Genomic DNA, 19,982 nt, shown 5'->3' with positions numbered 1-19,982 from the left:
GATATGGGGAGGGGAGAGCTGGGAAGAAGGGGGATGTCAATAAGATTGTAGGTGTTCTGGGAGGGGAGGTGGTGAGGTTTGTTATTGGTGGAATGAGTTGTAGTCAGGGCTGTGGAGTCGGAGTCGTGGAGTCGGAGTCGTGGAGTCGGGCAATTTTGGGTGCCTGGAGTCGGAGTCGGGAAAAAATGCACCGACTCCGACTCCTAATGAATTTGTAACTGTAATTAAAATAGAAAATATGATAAAATGTTCTATTTCTCAGATAATAGTCATTAAAAATAATGTATATATACAGTAATAGCTGTGCTTAGTCCACAAAAATGAAATAAACCAATCAAAATTAGTTACTTGTGCTGCTTCAATAAAGCAGTCCCCGTATTTTTAACCACTTTACCTCCGCAGTGCTAAATTTCTCCGTCCCTCTGCGCACTGCTTCACCCCCAGGGACGGAGAAAGGCGTATGTTTCTGTTTACATGCCGGGAGTGGGCGGGGCAACACGCTCGCACACTCTAGCCAGCCCGCACAGCAGTTGACTAATTGGACATTAGGAACAAGTGTTCCTAAATCCAATTAGAGTCCCCGATTGATGTATGAAGGCTGCTTCAAAGAGAAGCAGTCTTCATAACAAACCGCCGGCACATTGTTATTGTGTCCGTGTGCGCGCGATCACGCGATCGCGCGTGCACACACCCACCCGCACAGCCCCTGCAGTCCAATGATTGGTTATTGGGGACCCCAGTCCCCAATAACCAATCATACCACATGACAAACAAATGAATGGAGACTGCCTCTGCTTGAGGCAGTCTTCATTCATAACAACAGTTGTAAACAAAGGTGCAGCGCGCGATCGCGCGCCCCCGCGCCGCGCGCGCACGTGCACACCAGCTCCACAGTCCAATGATTGGTTTTAGGGACCCCAGTCCCCAATAACCAATCATATTGCCTAATAAATAAATGAATGAAGACTGCCTGGGAGGAGTGAAAAATGCTCTGGTTTTTAAGGGGAAAACCCCTCAGTTGTGAAGTGGTTAAGGTCAGATATACATATCTGATTGTGACTGTATATATGATGTGTACACAGGAATCTCTTATATATACTAAATAACATCTATGCTGTAAGAATAAAGCCTGATGTGTAGCCGTGTCACTAATAGAGATGGTCAACGAGATGGAAATAATTCTGCATTGATGCTGATTTATGCAAGTGTATGCACTCCCTTTGCTGATGAAATCAAATAATTTGATATGTTATTAAAATTTGGTTTGGTGACTACAAATTAAAGGGTAACTGAGACGGATGAAAAGTAAACTTTTATACATACCTGGGGCTTCCTCCAGCCCCCTTCAGGCTAATCAGTCCCTCACTGTCCTCCACCACCCGGATCTTCTGCTATGAGTCCTGGTAATTCAGCCAGTCAGCGCTGTCCGGCCGCATGCCGCTCCCACAGCCAGGAACATTCTGCACCTGCGCAATAGTGCTGCAAAGGTGTAGTATGCTCCTGGCGGCGGAGTGTGTGCATGCGCACTACGCCTGACTGGCTCAAGTACCTGGACTCATAGCAGAAGATCCAGGTGGTGGAGGAGGACAACGAGGGACTGATTATCCTGAAGGCAGCTGGAGGAAGCCCCAGGTATGTATAAAACTTTAATTTCATCTGTCTCAGGTTTACTTTGTTACACAGTAGTAGTATACTCTACATATGCACTCCCCACAGAGCTGCAGGGAATCCACTGAGAATGCTGTGCACATTGAACACAGAGGTGTTGTCTGTTTACAATCTCCTCATTCCCCTGCAGAGTACCTGCACATCATTCTTACATGCAACCACACTTACATTGCCTAGGGCCTGATAGATGTTCTTTGTTCCGGTTTGTACCTTTTACAAGTACTCTTACCAAGGACTAGTTTTAGTCTAAAGGGAATAAATATAGTAGTCTACATATCCTTCTCACTTCAGTTGTCTTGTAAAATTCCTAAGCGTTGGCAGTTAAGAGACGAATTTCATGTTACATACTTTTAATCAACATAATTGTAATATGCAAATTAGAGGAGTCGGAGTCGTGGAGTCGGAGTCGGTGGAATCCTAAACTGAGGAGTCGGAGTCGGTGGATTTTTGGACCGACTCCACAGCCCTGGTTGTAGTCTGAGCAGTGTGAGGTCTAGGAGTGGGCCCTGGGTTCGGTGATATGTCCCCAGAAGCCAGAAGGAGTAGTAGGCAGAGCAGAGAGATGTGGGGGTGGGACTTGTGTGTATGCAAGTTAGGTTTAGTGAGAGCAGAGGAGGGGTAGTGTGAGCACAGAAATAGGAATAGTTCGTGGCTAGAGAAAAGGGGAGACGATAGCAGAGAGGGAGCAATCTGTATGGTGTTGCTGACAGTGGGAGGATGAAGTGACATGTGGATTTTCAGGAACAGAAGGCAAAAAGAAGCGGTTGAGAAAGACATTTTAAACATTCTGAAGGGATCTACACGGCGAGTGATAGCTGACTATATATATGGCGTCTATAGACCTGAAGGACGCATACTTCCATATCCCGATTCATCCAACATTTCAGCTCTACTTGAGATTCGTCCTCCAGGACAAACATCTACAATTCACAGCACTACCGTTCGGCCTTTCCACCTCGCCCAGAACTTTCTCGAAGGTGCTGCAGACCGCAATAGCTCTATTAAGACAAGAGGGAATTCGTATCTTCCACTACTTGGACGATATACTAATCCTATCAGGCTCCCAGATTCACCTTCAAGAACAAGTAAGGAGATGTTTGAATCTATTACAAGATCTGGGTTGGGTGGTCAACCACCAGAAAAGCCAGTTAGATCCTTCCAGATCAATGACCTACCTGGGTGCACGGTTCGATACCATCAACAATACAGTGTCCCTTCCGAAGGAAAAATTCCGGTGATTTTCCAGTGTGTTCTGAAAGCTTTCAAATTCCCTCACTTATCAGCAAGGGAATGTCTACAGCTGCTAGGAACATTATCAGCAACCATACCCATGGTCAGATGGGCACACTGGCACATAAGGGGCTTCCAACTTCCTTTTTTACGCCAATGGGACAAGACAGATCTCCAGCAGAGGATATGTATACTTCCAGCCATGAAGGACTCCCTTCTCTGGTGGTGCGAGGAACTTCATCTTCAGAGGGGTTTCTCTCTCCTGCCAGTGTCTTGGATATACGTCACGACGGATGCCAGCCTATTCGGTTGGGGAGCATGGTGTCAAGACCAAGTAGTCCAGGCTCAGTGGCCATGTCGTCCTTTTATGAGCAGTTCAAATCTGTTAGAGTTACGGGCAGCACGGTTGGCTCTAGAAGCAATGGCTCCTCTTCTCCGCAATCAGGCGGTTTGCTTAAGGTCGGACAATTCCACCACAGTGGCCTACATCCAGAATCAGGGAGGAACTCACAGTCAAGTATTGTCTCAAGAAGCTGCTCTCCTGTTCAGCTGGGCGGAGGAGAATCTCCTTCTTCTGAAAGCGGTTCATATTCCAGGCAAGCTCAACAAAAAAGCGGACTCGTTGTCAAGAACAACCTTGGACAACAACGAGTGGTCTTTGAGTCAGGAAGCCTTCCTGGAACTTACGCGGAAATGGGGGATGCCGAACATAGACCTCTTTGCTTCAAGTCGCAATCACAAGCTTCCTCTTTTTTACTCGAGAACGCCCTCTCCAAAAGCACTAGCAGTGGATGCCTTAGCCCAGAACTGGCCACCAATCCTGCTTTACGCATTTCCACCAGTTCCGCTGATATTCAGGTTCCTCCGGAAGTTAATGATGGAACCATAAACTGTTATTGCAATTCTGCCATACTGGCCCAAGAGGGTCTGGTTCCCACTCCTGTTGCAGTTTGCACAATCCAGACCTCAGTTCCTACAGACCTCTCCAAAACTTCTGTGCCAGGGAGAGATTTTCCATCCAGCTCCGCACAAGCTACATCTAGCGGCTTGGATATTGAGAGGCAAAGGTTTGCAGAAGTAGGGTGTTCCGAGGCAGTAGTAAATACACTTCTAAAGGCAAGAAAAACCACCACCTATACAGTGTACAACAAGGTTTGGTCTAAATTTGTGGACTTTGCATCCAGAAACGATTTTGACCCTCAATCAGCTGCAGTTTCTAATGTCCTAGACTTTCTTCAAGCCGGGTTAGACCTAGGCCTTAGTTATAACACTATTAAGGTTCATGTTACAGCATTATCCTCACTTTCAGGGGAAAGGTGGTCCCTGAATCCATTAGTACAGCAGTTTATGAAAGCTACCCTGAAAATGAGACCGCCCAGAAGGAATATTTATCCTAAGTGGGATTTGCCGATTGTCCTGGATTTCCTAAGCTCTACTCCCTTCTATCCGTTGGAGCAATGTTCATTAATAAACTTGACGAACAAGCTGGCCTTTTTGTTGGCTATCACTTCTACAAAGAGAGTGTCGGAATTACATGCTTTAGGTTGCAAAGATCCATACCTGGTACTGTATGAGGATCGGGTCATTCTAAGGCCAATAATGGAGTTTCTTCCAAAAGTGGTGTCAGTATTCCATCTGGACAGTGAATTATCTCTCCCAGCCATGTTTGATGACAAAGATTCGCTAAAGCCTCATCCTCTTGATATGGTCTCTTTACTTAAGAGGTATCTAACCTTGACGCAACCATTTAGAAAAACAGACCGCTTACTTGTGGCTCCGAGAGGATATAGAAGAGGATTCGAAGTATCGGCAAGAACTATTGCTTCCTGGATAAGGAAAATTATATCGGATGCTTATAGGTCTAAGGGGCTTCTTCATCCTGATAATACTTCGGCCCACTCTACTCGTGGAATCGCTTCTTCTTGGGCGTCCTTCGCTGGAGTTTCCTTATCGGCAATATGCAAGGCTGCGGGATGGTCTTCCAGTAACACCTTTGTGGATCATTATAAAATTGATCCATGTTCTCTTACTACGGCGGATGTCGGTCGTTCAATAATTTCTGCCGCTCATACTGTTAAATAAATAGTGTTGGCATTCCCTCCCTGTTTGATTCCATTTATTGGCTAGTTAAATCCCATAGTATGCTGCCATGGAAGCACCAGGGAAATAGGAAAATTAATACTTACCTATCGGAAATTTTCCTTTCCTGGTGCAATTCCATGGCAGCAAACGGTCCCACCCAAGATCGGGGAGGTTGATAGTTACAAGAATGGTGGGCTAGCTATCACGGCAAACACTTATAGTTATGTTGTCCAATGGGGTTTGGGGGGCGGAGCCAAACCCATAGTATGCTGCCATGGAATTGCACCAGGAAAGGAAAATTTCCGATAGCTAAGTATTAATTTTCATATATATATATATATATATATATATATATATATATATATATATATATATATATATATATATATATATATATATATATATATATATATATATATATATATATATATAGTGAGGGATCAGCTGCAAATGGCGGGAGATAGCAGCACAGACAGGTGTAGTTTCCAAAACAAACCAGAGTTTATTGGACAGCAGGCTTCTTAAACAGCAGTCTTTTGGCAGTTTGTAAAGTACAGTTCAAATGAAAAAGAAAACGGCCAGTCCAGGCCAGCAGCTTACATTCAGCTTTCAATATCAGGAATACCCCAAACTCCACGTGCAGCCTGCACTTTCTCTCCAGAGCAAACTAGCTTCCTGAAAGCAAAGGTGAAGTCTTTCCCAGCAGACTCTCAGACCTTGCTGGTCACACCCTCTCTCTCTCCTCCTACTCCAGCCTTTCAAAGCTGCTCTGTTAACCCTGTGTGAGCCTTCTCCAGCAGAAGCCCACATACACAGAGCAATCGATCCACCCAGGATCTGGCGACCAGATGTGCCCGCCCACTCTGCATCTGGTCAGCTCCGGACCCAAGTAAGGTTTTTAACCTCTGTCCATGTGACAGACAGCCAAAACCTTTTCTTCCGGAGCTGCTACTGGATGTAGCGTCTGATCCCAGGTGCAATGTACCTCCCATCCAACACAACTTGGGACAATTCGATTACCTCCTGGGTATCGACTTTGTCACATACTCCCCCCCTCTGTTCGATCCCGTGGGATCGGACACAGTCTGCGGCAAGACAGAATGCCCTTGATAGAGCATCTGCATTGCCATGCAGTCTTCCAGCTCTGTGCTTCACAGAAAAATTAAAGGGCTGTAATGCCAGAAACCAGCGCGTTACCCTTGCATTTTTCTCTTTGTTTTGAGACATCCATGTGAGAGGAGCATGGTCGGTAATGAGGCGAAAGCGACGGCCCAAGAGATAGTACCGCAGAGCCTCGAGTGCCCACTTGATGGCCAGACACTCCCGCTCCACGATACTATATCTTTCTTCGGCTGCGGCCAGCCTTCGACTCAGATACACAACTGGGTGCTCCTCTCCATTGACGATTTGGGATAGGACTGCTCCTAACCCCACAGCTGAAGCATCTGTCTGTACCAGAAACTCTTTTTTAAAATCAGGCGTGATCAAGGCTGGACCCCTGCACAATGCCTCCTTAAGACCTTGAAAGGCTTCTTCAGCCTCCTGTCCCCATGCACCCATGGAGGAACTTTTCCCTTTTGTGAGGTTTGTAATGGGAGTGGCCAAAGTGGCAAAATTTGGAATGAACCTCCTATAATAGCCCACCAAACCTAAGAAGGTCCTGACCTGCTTTTTCGTGGTAGGCCTAGGCCAGTCCCTTATGGCCTCCACTTTCTGCACTTGGGGCTTAATCAGACCTCTCCCAATTGTGTACCCCAGGTAACGAGCCTCCTCCAACCCTACTGCACACTTCTTGGGGTTCGCTGTCAGCCCCGCCTTTCTAATGGCATCCAGGACCGCCTGGACTTTCGGAAGGTGGCTTTCCCAATCTGTACTAAAGACGACCACGTCGTCCAAATAAGCTGCAGCATACCGCTGATGCGGCCTGAGGATCTTGTCCATCATCCTTTGAAAGGTGGCTGGGGCCCCTTGCAACCCAAACGGCATCCTGACATACTGAAACAGCCCTTGGGGAGTCGAGAAGGCTGTCTTCTCCTTGGCTGATTCAGATAAGGGCACCTGCCAATATCCCCGGGTCAGATCTAAGGTGGTGACATATCTTGCGGGGCCCAGCCTTTCGACTAACTCATCTACCCTTGGCATAGAGTAGGCATCAAATTTTGACACCTCATTCAATTTTCTGAAGTCATTACAGAAACGAATGGATCCGTCAGGCTTCGGAACTAGAACTATGGGGCTATTCCATTCGCTGTTGGACTCCTCAATAACCCCCAGTTCCAGCATTCTTTCTACTTCCCCTGCTATGGCCTGTCTGCGAGCTTCAGGTATTCTATAAGGTTTAAGGCGGACCTGTACATGGGGCTCAGTCACAACATCATGCCTGATGACTTGGGTACAACCCGGAAGTTCCGAGAACACCTCTCGATTCCGTAAGAGGAACTCTCGGACCTCTCGTTTCTGTGAAACAGACAGCGCCTCAGCCACCTGTATCAGCTCTATTCCACCCTTGGTGGATTCTTGAGTAACCTGGGAAGCTGCAAGGGCCACCCTCTCTTTCCAGGGTTTCAGTAAATTCACATGGTATATCTGTTCTGGCTTCCTCCGGCCAGGTTGGTAAACTCAGTAATTCACCTCCCCGACCTTTTCAATAATCTCATATGGTCCTTGCCACTTAGCCAAAAACTTGCTTTCAACCGTGGGAACCAACACCAGGACCCGGTCCCCAGGACTGAAAGCTTGCACCTTTGCTGACTTATTATAAACACGAGACTGCGCCTCCTGGGCATGTTGCAAATGCTCTCTGACTAAAGGCATCACTGCTGCAATCCTATCTTGCATACCAGACACATGTTCAACAATACTTCTGTAGGGGGTGGCCTCTTGCTCCCAGGTTTCTTTGGCTATATCCAGGATTCCCCGTGGGCATCGCCCATACAACAACTCAAACGGCGAAAAACCTGTGGAAGACTGAGGGACCTCCCGAATTGCAAACATTAAGTAGGGCAAAAGGCAATCCCAATCTTTGCCATCCTTGTCCACTACTTTCTTTAACATATTTTTTAAGGTTTTGTTGAATCTTTCCACAAGCCCGTCCGTTTGAGGGTGGTACACTGAAGTACGAATCTGATCGATCTTCATCAGTTTACACACTTCTTTCATCAATTTAGACATAAATGGGGTACCCTGGTCTGTCAAAATCTCCTTTGGCAAACCTACTCTGGTGAACATGTGGAACAACTCACGTGCAATCACTTTAGACTACGTATTTCTCAGGGGAACCGCTTCTGGGTAGCGAGTGGCATAGTCCACTACCACCAGAATGTATTGGTGACCGCGCGCTGATCGAACCAATGGCCCCACTAGGTCCATGGCTATGCTTTCGAAGGGAACTTCGATAATGGGCAAGGGGATGAGCGGACTTCGAAAATGGGGAGCCGGAGCACATCTTTGGCATTCGGGACAGGATTCACAGTAAGCTTTTACATCTACATGTACCCTAGGCCAAAAGAATCGCTGCAGGACTCGGTCCCTAGTTTTTTCGGTACCCAAATGTCCCCCCAGGGCATGTTTGTGTGCTAGGTCTAGGACCATTGTGCGATATGACTTGGGGACCACGAGTTGTTCCACAACCTCACCCTGAATTTTACAAACCTGGTACAGCAAGTCTGATTGTACCGCCAAATGAGGAAATGCTTTCTCAGCCCCGACCACTTGGGGTTCACCGTTCAACACCTTGACATTTTCCCACGCTTTTGCCAGCGTAGGATCCCTTAGCTGGGCTGTCCCAAAGTTATCCCGAGAAACCTCCAGCTCTGGTAGGACCGAGCCCTCAGAGGTCTCCGGGGATAACTCAGAGTCCCCAGCAAACACCTTCAAGGGAGAAAACATTTCATTACCATCAATGTCTGTATTATTTTTAGATTCCAGCTCTCTTGAGCCTCCACAGTTATCCCCTTCCCACAAGTTCCAGAACAGTGGAAAGTCCCTCCCCAGAATGACACTATGTGCCAAGTTCGGGCTCACCACTATTTCCTGAGTGGCAGGTCCACAGTTTGTTTCAATGGCGAGAAGGGTGGTGGGGTATTGTTTAGAGTCCCCATGAACACATTGTACTGTGACCCGACGATTCCCCAGCCAGGCCGGGTCCACTAAACTGGAATGCACCAGGGTCACCAAGCTACCAGAGTCTAAGAGAGCCTGGACAGTTTTTCCAGCAATTTTAACCACCGCCAGATGAGAGTCACAGCTTGCGATATACACAGGTCGCGCAAACAAGGACCTGCGACGAGTGTAATCGCACTCCATGGGTTCAACTGCCTGAGGACAGTTAGCAGCAATATGTCCCCACTCTTTACATTGCCAACATTGTACCGGGGATCGACTTCTTACCATTGTGCCTGGTCGACCTCGGCCTGCAGAGCTTGGCTCACTGACCACACCCCCCACAAAGTCAGCTTTTGTCTTACTAGTTCCCTGGGGTGCTGCCAGTCTCCGGGTAGCTGAGCGCTGTCCTGTGGCCCAAGCCAAAGAGTCCTCTGCAGCCAGATAACGTTCCAGCAGCGCAATGAGTTCATCAGCTGACTGTGGATCTGCATGACTCACCCACCTTCGCAAAGCCGGCGGTAGGGAGCGCAAGAAGCGGTCAATGGTAACTCTTTCTACGACCTCCGGAGCTGTTAACTTCTCAGGTTCCAACCACTTCTTTACCAAGTGGATTAGATCGTGCATCTGGGACCTTGGAGAGCATCCGGCTGAATAGGACCACTGGTGAACTCGCTGGGCTCGCACAGCCGGGGTGACACCAAGTCTACGCAGAATCTCCTCCTTCAGCTTGTCGTAGTCTTTAGCATCCTCTAGGGCAAGGTCGAAGTAGGCCTTTTGAGCATCCCCAGTCAGGAATGGCGCTACCAATCCTGCCCATTGCGTTTTAGGCCAGGCTTCCCTCTCCGCTGTCCTCTCAAAGGTATGGAGGAACGCCTCGACGTCATCATGAGGAGTCAGCTTCTGCAAGAAGTGGCTTGCGCGGATGGTGCCTCCACTGCCAGGTACAAGCAGCTGTCCCTCTTGGTTCCGAGCCACAAGTTGTTGCACCAACTCACTCACTGCTTTCCTGTCAGCCTCAGCAGTCTGACGATCGGCCTCCGCAGCTGCAGCCAGACTCTCACACAGGGCCACCGCTTGCTGCTGTACTGCCTCTGTATGTTGTTGCAGGGCTGTGTTCGTTTTCCGCTGCTCAGCATTAGCCTGTTGCAAGGCCGCATTCGCCAACACCAGCTGCTTCACCATTTCATCCATGCTGCTGTTCAAACTTTTAAATCTTGCGCCAAACACACTGTCGCTGTAGGCATGCTAAGTTGCCCGCATCCGAGCACCAATTGTGAGGGATCAGCTGCAAATGGTGAGTACTCAGCGGGAGATAGCAGCACAGACAGGTGTCATTTCCAAAACAAACCAGAGTTTATTGGACAGCAGGCTTCTTAAACAGCAGTCTTTTGGCAGTTTGTAAAGTACAGTTCAAATGAAAAACAAAACGGCCAGTCCAGGCCAGCAGCTTACATTCAGCTTTCAATATCAGGAATACCCCAAACTCCACGTGCAGCCTGCACTTTCTCTCCAGAGCAAACTAGCTTCCTGAAAGCAAACCTGAAGTCTTTCCCAGCAGACTCTCAGACCTTGCTGGTCACACCCTCTCTCTCTCCTCCTACTCCAGCCTTTCAAAGCTGCTCTGTTAACCCTGTGTGAGCCTTCTCCAGCAGAAGCCCACATACACAGAGCAATCGATCCACCCAGGATCTGGCGACCAGATGCGCCCGCCCACTCTGCATCTGGTCAGCTCCGGACCCAAGTAAGGTTTTTAACCTCTGTCCATGTGACAGACAGCCAAAACCTTTTCTTCCGGAGCTGCTACTGGATGTAGCGTCTGATCTCAGGTGGAATGTACCTCCCATCCAACACAACCTGGGACAAATCGATTACCTCCTGGGTATCGACTTTGTCACAATATATATACATATATATATACATATACACACACACAAACATCACTTCCTGGTTAGTGGCCATGTTTTTTCTTTGTAAACACTGCCTACAACTGGCGATTAAAAGCCAGGATCGCAGCAGGGAGCATCGGAAACGGCAAAGAGGGATTCAGAAGATCATAGTGACTCAATTGGTATGTTTTTCATTGTACAAATCGGACAGTAAAGACTCTCTTTAAGTGTGGGAAATAAATAGATTTTTACTTACCTGGGGAATCTCCCAGCTCCCTGCAGTCTATCAGGTCCCTTGGAATCCTCCTGGCCTGCTCCCTTGTGCCACTGTCACATCATGCACTGTCCTGGCTCCCACGTCTCCTCAATCAAACTCCCATGGCTGACAACGTTCTGCACATGCGCAGTTCCTGAAACTTACAACTGCGTCGCGGACTTTAGCTGTGGGACAGCAGCACAACTGAGGTGACCGCAAGGACACAGCGGGAACTGATAGTCTGTGGTTGGTGGCTCAAAGAAGCCCCAAGTAAGTAACGCTCTACTTTTTTCCCACTTATAGGTCATTTTAAAATTTGAAAAGGGCTGTAACATTACAAGTAGAGGAGCTTTATTTACCTGTGTAACTTGAAAGTTTTGGATGGACAATATTCACTTTTCCATATTTCTCCGCTTCCTTGGCAGCTTTTGCTGACCAGGCACCAGTAACTACATAGTCCGCACATCTTGCTTCTTTTAAACCAATCAGATTAAGTGGAATAGCGCTAAACTGTCCGCTTCCACCACCTTGCAGAAATAGCACTTTGTAATTCTCTGGAATATTCCTGTTGAAATAAATAAATAAATAAATAATCACATAGCATTTAATGTAAATGTGCATTCCTGTAATATAAACAGGCAGTAACGCTGCACAGTATGCACCCTTAGAAGCACTGCCAACTTAAAGAGAAACTCCGACCAAGAATTGAACTTTATCCCAATCAGTAGCTGATACCCCCTTTTTTACATGAGAAATCTATTCCTTTTCACAAACAGACCATCAGGGGACACTGTATGACTAATATTGTGGTGAAACCCTTGCCACAAGAAACTCTCGAGTACATACTCCTGGCAGTTTCCTGTCTGGGAACCTTGCTGCATTATGGGAAATAGCTTGTGTTTACAGCTGTTTCGAACTGCCAAAAAAAACATGCAGCAGCTACATCACCTGCCAACAGTTCAAATGTCACCATGTGATAAATGTCAGAATGTAAATCAGGGATTAAAATTATTTTACAATGGGCAAACACTGACTAAATCATTTATACATAATTACTGTAAAAATGAAGCACTTTTTTTATTACATTATTTTCACTGGAGTTCCTCTTTAAAGGACCACTCCAGCAAAAAAGTAGGCAGTTAAAATCTGACAGAACCAACAGGTTTTGGACTAGTCTATCTCTTCATGGGGAAGGCTCAGGGTTTTGATTTCAAAAGCATTTCCTGAACAGCAGTTACAAAGTCTAACTGACAAAATAGTGTGCCAGTGAGTAGGAAGGCTGGCTGGTATCTTACTATTTTGGCAGTTAAACTGCCATAAAGGAAATGCTTATTAAAACAATGAAAACCTTGAGAATCCCCTTTGAGGAGATGGTCTAGTCCAAAACCTGTCGGTTCTGTCCGATTTTACCTGCTTACTTTTTTTGCTCAAGTGGTCCTTTAACTAAGAGAGGTATCGTGAATTCAAGTATGGAATGTAGGCACAACCCCACTGAAATTACACACATGCCAATGTTGAGGCTAGACAATGTACATTGTAAAGGCAGGGCTACAGTTGGAGCTTTCAACCTAGGTTTCTACCAGGCCCAGAAGAGACCATTGATTTACTAGGCAAAACCACACAGTATTCAGACTATCTGTTTAGATTATCTTCTACAAGATCAATTTAATATGTGTTATTTATTTATTTATTTATTGTATTTATACATCAAACATTTTTTGTTTTTTTCACATATGAAATGACTTACAGCAGCTCTCGAAGGCAGACTTCTGTGGTATTCAATATCTTGGTGAAATCAGACGATCTGTGGCTCATTTCTGTTTGGAAATAATAAACACACATAAGGAGACCAGTATTAGTGCTGCCTCACCAAGTTTCATATAGTCATTACTATGCATACTGTACATTTTAGATAGGAAAGGGTTGTGGTCATCATTATGTATTTCAGATCGATTGCAAAATCATCAATATGCCATTTAGAATAATCCTCAAATCATACTATGCACACTATGCATTTTGTATAGGAAAGGAAAGTGGTGTATAGTAACATTAATGATGGCTTTGGAATAAGCACCTTTATTGTGAGGGTTTTAATTATAAGCTGACTTGGGTAGTCGTGAATGCCAATTTATGCAACCAAGGTCAGTGAATATTGGGGGTTAAAAATCAGCAAATAGAAACTAATTGGGCTATAGCTAGATAGGGGCGGAGACTTGCTGAGGCAGAAAGGAAATATGCAGAGCCACCGGATTGGTCAGAACAGGGCCAGGTTGATGAATAGGCATGAAGGCAGTGGAGCACTTTGTTGCGACAGACCTATGAGACAGCAGGTAGGTGGGGTTACAGCGCTGGGCATGGCAAGCCCCTCCACACAGGTACACAATTGAATAATCAAAAGCCTGCTATATAATGTCTCCCCATACCACCTGTCTCTGAGCCCCTGACGAAACTCAAGTTGAGACACATTGGGCGGAGCTAGAGAGGTGGTGATGCAGAGACCTACTGGATTGTGGAAGTACTATTGATTTTTTTTACAAAACGCTTTTTACTGTAGAGATTGTAAGTGCAATTGTATGTGTTTTATATAGAATAAAATGGATTTACTCTATCAGCAGATCATTTGAGTCCATAGGAACGTTGCATGTTGATAAGAGGGAGGGCCCGAGTACGAGAGGATTTGCCGCCGGGAGACTTGGGCACAGAATACAGCTGGTATGGCTTATCCTGCTTCTGCACAAGTTCCCGGCGACGTTAATAACTATTCCCCCTCCAGGTCTACGTGGATGGTGGAGAATGATGTAATTACAGTGTTTTAAAAGTAACTTCAGCTCCGTCTTCTGACGACGCTGAAGTTACTAGCTGTGCACCGCTATAGCCGTATTTCCTATTATAGTCTACGGTGGCGCCGGCTGCACCCAAGTCTACTGCGCTGGATTGCCAGTGTTCGAGAGGGCCCTGAGGTTGAAAGTGACCACATAGATGCATGATGTTCTCGTCTGTATGTTGGTCTGCAATATCATATCATTTTAATGCTGGTGTAGGTGTGGGTTGCACACATTCACGCAGCACTGTGCTGCACAGAGATGCACTGGTGGTGTGGTGTATGTAAAGCCAAATGATAAAGGATAACGCACTAATGCACTTTTCTCCCCCTATTTTTTTAGGTCTACTTGACAGTGTTTGCTGTGAGAAGTTACTGTGGAGTCAGGTAAGTGGCGGACTACAGATACCACAAGGGATGTGAACTGCTGCATCTGATCTTGAAAATTGTGTGAAGAATTTTTAACTGTTGAGCACCAATACACCAAATTTATACATTCATCTGCTGGCAAAGTTGTTCCTTTGCGGGTGTGGTGAACAAGGTTTGAAAAAGTGACTTTCAGTTTCCTGTTGGAAGTTAACTAGTATTGGTTACCGAAGACTAGAGGAATGCACTCCTGAATCTATTTCATATAACTTTCATATAGTAGTGTTAAACATACCAAGAACACTGATGCCAAGACCTTTGTAGTTGAGCATTTCTTTCTGGGCTTCCAGCAAGACCTTTAAGTAGCAAAACAATAAGCAATGTAAGTTATGCAAGATGACACATAAATTCCACTTATTTTTATTTGCTTCTATAAGGTCATCTGTAGATTTCAATCCGAACTCCAGATACCCAAATGTTCTAGTCCTATGGAGAGTGTGTAGACCTTGTCAAAAAAATCCCAGACTTTGAGCGTGCTTTTACACTTAAAGTGAACCTCCAGACTAAAAATCTACTCAGCAGCACTGAAAAGGCTTGGTGTTTCTTTAAGGGCCCATTTCCACTGCAGCCGCACGCGTCTGCGAGACGCGTGGCGGCACTTCCGGATCCACAGTTATGCAGACGAATCCCATGAGCCACCATGCACGGCTATGGGATTCGCACAGAGTCGGTTGGAAAAGCCGGCCGAATCGCTAGCGCAAGGGAATCGGCCGGCGGCTCCATTACTCCCATGGGCAGAGTTTCCCCGCGCGATTTACCTGCGGGGAAACTCTGCGGATTCGGCCCAGTTTCCACGCAAGTGGAAACGGGCCCTAACACTTTCACAGCATCAGAACTTTTGTTTTTCTTACCCAAGCCTCATTTTTAGCTGCACAGAAGAAAACTGCCCTGGCATTTTTCCCCTGATGCTGTGCAAAGCAAGATGGGATTTCTGGTGTTGTTTTTTTCCCTCTGCTGTTTCTGCAATTTTTTTATTTTTTATTTTGAATTTGAGAGTTGAAGCGCGCGCAGCTGGGAGGGGTGATCAGGAGGACGCAGGACAGTTGGAACTGTGTCTCATGCTCCCTGTCACCTCCTTTCAACCAAAAAGATGGCTGCCCCCATGAAATCACAAACATTTACCTGTTCTTTTAAAACAGGGTGGGTAAGAGATTATATTACCTATCTATTTTAATTAACATAACTAATGTAACTTAATGACAGTATGTTTGTTTAGGCTGAAGTCCCCCTTTAATGCTTTGCATTGAGTTGTGTGACATCCCATTTTGGCAAATGGGACGCAACATGACGCAATGCATTAAGTGTAAAAGGGCCCTAAAGGTGCTCACACGCGCACACACACACTTACTGTTGCCTGTAGGGATTGGGGCTCAATCCTTCTGGCAACAATTTGAGATCAAGTCGTGTACATACTGTATATGTTGCTCCTATAGACTAATGGCTCATACACACGGGGCACAACTGTCGCCACAAACACGTGGCACACGCATGTTGCAGCGACAGGTTCTCTGTGTGTATGAGGCACGCGTCACGAACTGTCGCTACTCAGAGCTGTCGCCAGGCGATTGACTTGGCCAATCGCCGGCAACAGCTGTCGCAGCAACCGTCGCTAGTCCGCCACGCGTACGGCGTGTGTATGTGCGGACTAGCGACAGCTACCCACAGCCAAAAGGGAGCTTCTGGTGGGGGGTAGCAGACCCTTCGGCGACAGCTTCCGCTGCGTCTCTGCCTGTCGTGTAGACAGCTGTCGCCGAGCTGTTGCGCACATGTCTCCTGTGTGCTGGCAACAGCTACAACGGTGCCTCATGTGTATGAGGCTTAACAACACATTCTGTTGCTATGGAAGGGGGAGCAGTGATAAAAGTGTGGCCACAGCGTGGGCTGCTTTAGGTCATGTAGGCAAATTCATAAAACAGGATTTTTTTTGCCGTAGAAGCAATGTTTCAAGGGTGCTCTGCTCACTAACCAACTGTGGTTAATTTAGATTAAGAGTTGTGCTTTAAAGTAAGCCTGAGATGGGCAAATAAAAATAATGTATTCTTAGCCAGGGCTTCCTTCAGGCCCATGAGCACCGATGCATCCCTCACCGTCCTCCCGAATGCCTCCATTCGCCTGGTATCATTCTTGATAAGTTGGCTCAGTCGCGCCGGTTGGCTCTTCTGCGCATGCGCAGCCCCTCTGTGCTCATGGAGTTCGAGGAAGCCCCGAGTAAGTATAAAATCTTCTTATTTCCCCATCTCAGGTATACTTTAAATCCTGGATAAATTGTCAGTATTTACCCCACCTCTTAACCCCCCCCCCCCCCCCATTCCTTTACATTGTAAGCTTGCGGAGACAGGGCTCTCTCACCCTTTTGTGTCTAGGAATTTGTTACACATTTATTCATATTAATTTTGTCACTGTAATTACCAATTCTGTATTTTGTAGCGATTCTGTATCTTGTACCAACTCTGTATTTTGTATATTGGTGTTTACCATTGTCTGTATTACTTTGTACCCCATGTTTGTTTCTTACTTGGTACAGCGCAACAGAATATGTTGGTGCTTTATAAATCAATAATACTAAGTATTTCTTACAGTGTGTATAAATATGTCCAAAGCAATCACTCTCTTACTAAAACATGTAAAGGTGTGGAACATTTATAAATACGGTAAGCTAAAATTAAGATAATATCTAGTAGATGTTCTGCCTGAGCAGTTCTCTGGAATAAATTTTAATTCTGTTTATGTGCCTGCGACTATACATGGAATATGGTAGCGCGTTATAAATCAATAAAATGAATACAGTAATATTCAGTGGAAATTTGCAGTGACTGTAATATTACTATCAGTTTAGGGAGTGAACAAACGATGATGGCCTTCAGCATACTCTTTTCACTTGCAATTAGCAAAAGCTTTACTAGATATTTATTGTGAATTTGAATAATCTTTCTAAACCATATTCAGCTTATAAGGAAGGCTTGGAAACAAAAGCTGACGGAGCAAAAGGCATTGTAAGCCAGGATGGGAAAGTGCCAAGGCAGCCACACCCCCAGTCTATGCTCCACCTCTGATTGGTCAGAGGATGACAGCTGATGCAATCTCTCTCTGTATTGAGTCTCCTCTGTCTGCAGCACAGAACAAGACAGCATTGTCTGGTCCATTTCTCTCTAGGATGAAAAGATGCATTCCTGGGATCATTCCACTAGAACTGCTCTGATGGTCTCATTTCCTTGACTAATGAACCAAATTAATCTCTAGTAATCCTACTGCTGACAATTCACAGCTTGCTGTTGCGTAACACAGAAACGCACATGGCATTTTACTGCAGAGAGAAGCCTATAGACCAGGGGGATATCACAGACGTGAAGCAACTACCCAAACAGATAGTTACATAACACAGAAACACACGCAGCATTTTACTGCAGAGAGGAGCCTACAGAACAGGGGGATATCACAGATGTGAAGCAGTTACCCAAACCAATTTTCTGATAAAAAGAAAAGCTAAGAGCCTAAGAGGCAAAGAAGGGCTTACATTCATCTGATTTGTGTTAATAATTGTGGTGCAGCTAGTAATTCTGCATATTCTCCTCGGTACTCATGTGACAGGCAATGCAGACTGGTATTCATGTGACAGGCAAAGCAGACGGCAACCAGAGACACAGATTATAGTTAGAGCAACGCAACAACTCCATTGGGTTAAATCAGTGGCTTAGCTAAGGAGCTATGGGACCTAGTGCAAGTTTTATATGGAGCCCCCCCAAGCACTCTATACATAACAATTTATACGGTGCACCAAAACCTGTCAAGGACATCAACAGTGTCAGAGGTGCAAGGAGGGGATGGGGAATAGTGTGTTAGGGATTACTACTATTCAAAGCATCTATAGAAGTGATTATTACCAGCACAGGGCCAATAGAGAGCTAATACTGTGATAGAGGATGGACCCTTCAGGGCCCCTCTGGCCCAAGGGCCCCGATGCGGTCGCTACCTCTGCACCTCCTATTGCTACGCCCCTGGGTTAAATTTATGAGAGCAGTGAACAATGTGTTTTTCTCCTCCAGAGAATAATGTAATACTTTGGGATCTGGGGCAACTCGGTCTTGCATGTTTATATAATAATCATAATTGCTGGCACAATAAAAATTCAAGAATAACTTGTGTAATCCTGTATTCAGCCTTATGGTGTGCCAAACACCAGTGCCGTTTTATCATAAAAAGCATATTTTTTCATTGTAAAAATTCTATGAGCATGGAAGGCTGACTGTAGCAGCATGAGGTAACCACCCCATGTACTGTCAATGTATGACAGGAGTTCATTCAACTGTACATAGGGATGCACAGAACCAGAAAAGGCAAACATAAAACTGTCTTTATATATTTATTTACAGATTGTAAATAATTCTTCTTATTATACTGTTAATCTATCCCACAGTACATATTGCACCTGCCAGTGGGGCACAAAAACACAGCTGTTAAAATCAATTATAATAACATAGAGGGCTGAAAAAAATCCAACTACATCACACTGTCATATGTCCTTAGAATGATCATTTGCAAGGCAGTTTACATCAATCAAAAAACCCATCCAAATGATCTGTTTTAGGACTTTCCTGAAACGTCTTACAATTATATTACTTTCCTATATGGCTGCTTACAGTGTAACTAAGAAAAACATGATGACTAAGTGGTGCAATGTACAGTAACCAATCAAAAATCACCTTTCAGTGCCTTGCCTGCCTCAGCCTGATGAAGGGTGAATCTGATTGGTTAATGCTGCTATATTTGTACATGTATTTCTGAATATCAATAGCACTCAAATACGATCACTGTAGGCTACAAGTAACACCAGCAAGTGGATTTTCTATTCCCACAGTTACTAAACTGGCATCAGATAGTTATCACTCTATGGCAGACGGTGGATCTATAAGTAGTGGGAAGAAATAATAATAATAATAATAATAAAGCAAAGCTCACCGAAGCGGGCAGTTTCGCAGGTCCAGCCCCGAAGTTGAGTACTTGTGGCATGTCCATAAGTGCAGCAAGTAGATAGGCAGGTAGGTGGTAGGTAAGTAATATTTTACAGTGCAGCAAGTGAGATCTCAGCTCTCTCAGCTTCAGCAGCACATTTCAAAGCTCTGCATCTCTGCTTCAGTAAATATTAGGCAGATGCGCCTCTTCCCATTGGTGGGTTTCACATGGTGATTTGCAGTGCCCGGCTGCGATTGGCTGACTGTCCACGAGCTCAGCGCGTGATCGTTCTGTAGCGATGCAAGGCAGAAAAGAGATTGCACCATCCAGCAACAAAGCTCCATGTGGAGGGGGCGGGGCTGACTCTTCACCTGAAAGCATTGCGAGTCTGGCAGGCAGCTTGCCCTGTGCGTGCATCAACCTGTTATGCCGCCTGGGAACCTGGTGCTACTTGCAGCTACAGCTGCGATTTATCTCACGGCTGGCTGACTGACTCACTCATCTCATGGAGAATCAGTGTCATTAGGATTTTCACTAGTGCAGGCGCGGACTAGCTAGA

General features: G+C 45.7%; 1 protein-coding gene across 2 annotated transcripts in view; it reads right to left on the bottom strand.

The window, feature by feature from the left end:
- The window catches only part of PSAT1 (phosphoserine aminotransferase 1), a 47,621-nt gene extending 27,992 nt beyond the window's left edge, over positions 1–19,629 (bottom strand). The window contains exons 1-4 of one of the 2 annotated variants that reach the window (XM_068236748.1): positions 19,430–19,629; positions 14,709–14,769; positions 12,974–13,043; positions 11,586–11,791 (exon numbers count right to left, since the gene is read on the bottom strand). In XM_068236748.1, the coding sequence (XP_068092849.1) occupies positions 11,586–11,791; positions 12,974–13,043; positions 14,709–14,769; positions 19,430–19,486 (394 nt within the window). In that variant the 5' untranslated portion in view covers positions 19,487–19,629. The remainder of the gene's footprint in view (positions 1–11,585; positions 11,792–12,973; positions 13,044–14,708; positions 14,770–19,429) is intronic. The other variant, XM_068236758.1, reaches the window with a different exon arrangement.
- Positions 19,630–19,982: the final 353 nt, after the last annotated feature.

This window comes from Hyperolius riggenbachi, chromosome 1 (assembly GCF_040937935.1).
Source record: "Hyperolius riggenbachi isolate aHypRig1 chromosome 1, aHypRig1.pri, whole genome shotgun sequence".
In the NCBI taxonomy this organism is placed as follows: Eukaryota; Metazoa; Chordata; class Amphibia; order Anura; family Hyperoliidae; genus Hyperolius; species Hyperolius riggenbachi.
This window is presented reverse-complemented; position numbering and strand designations above follow the sequence as displayed.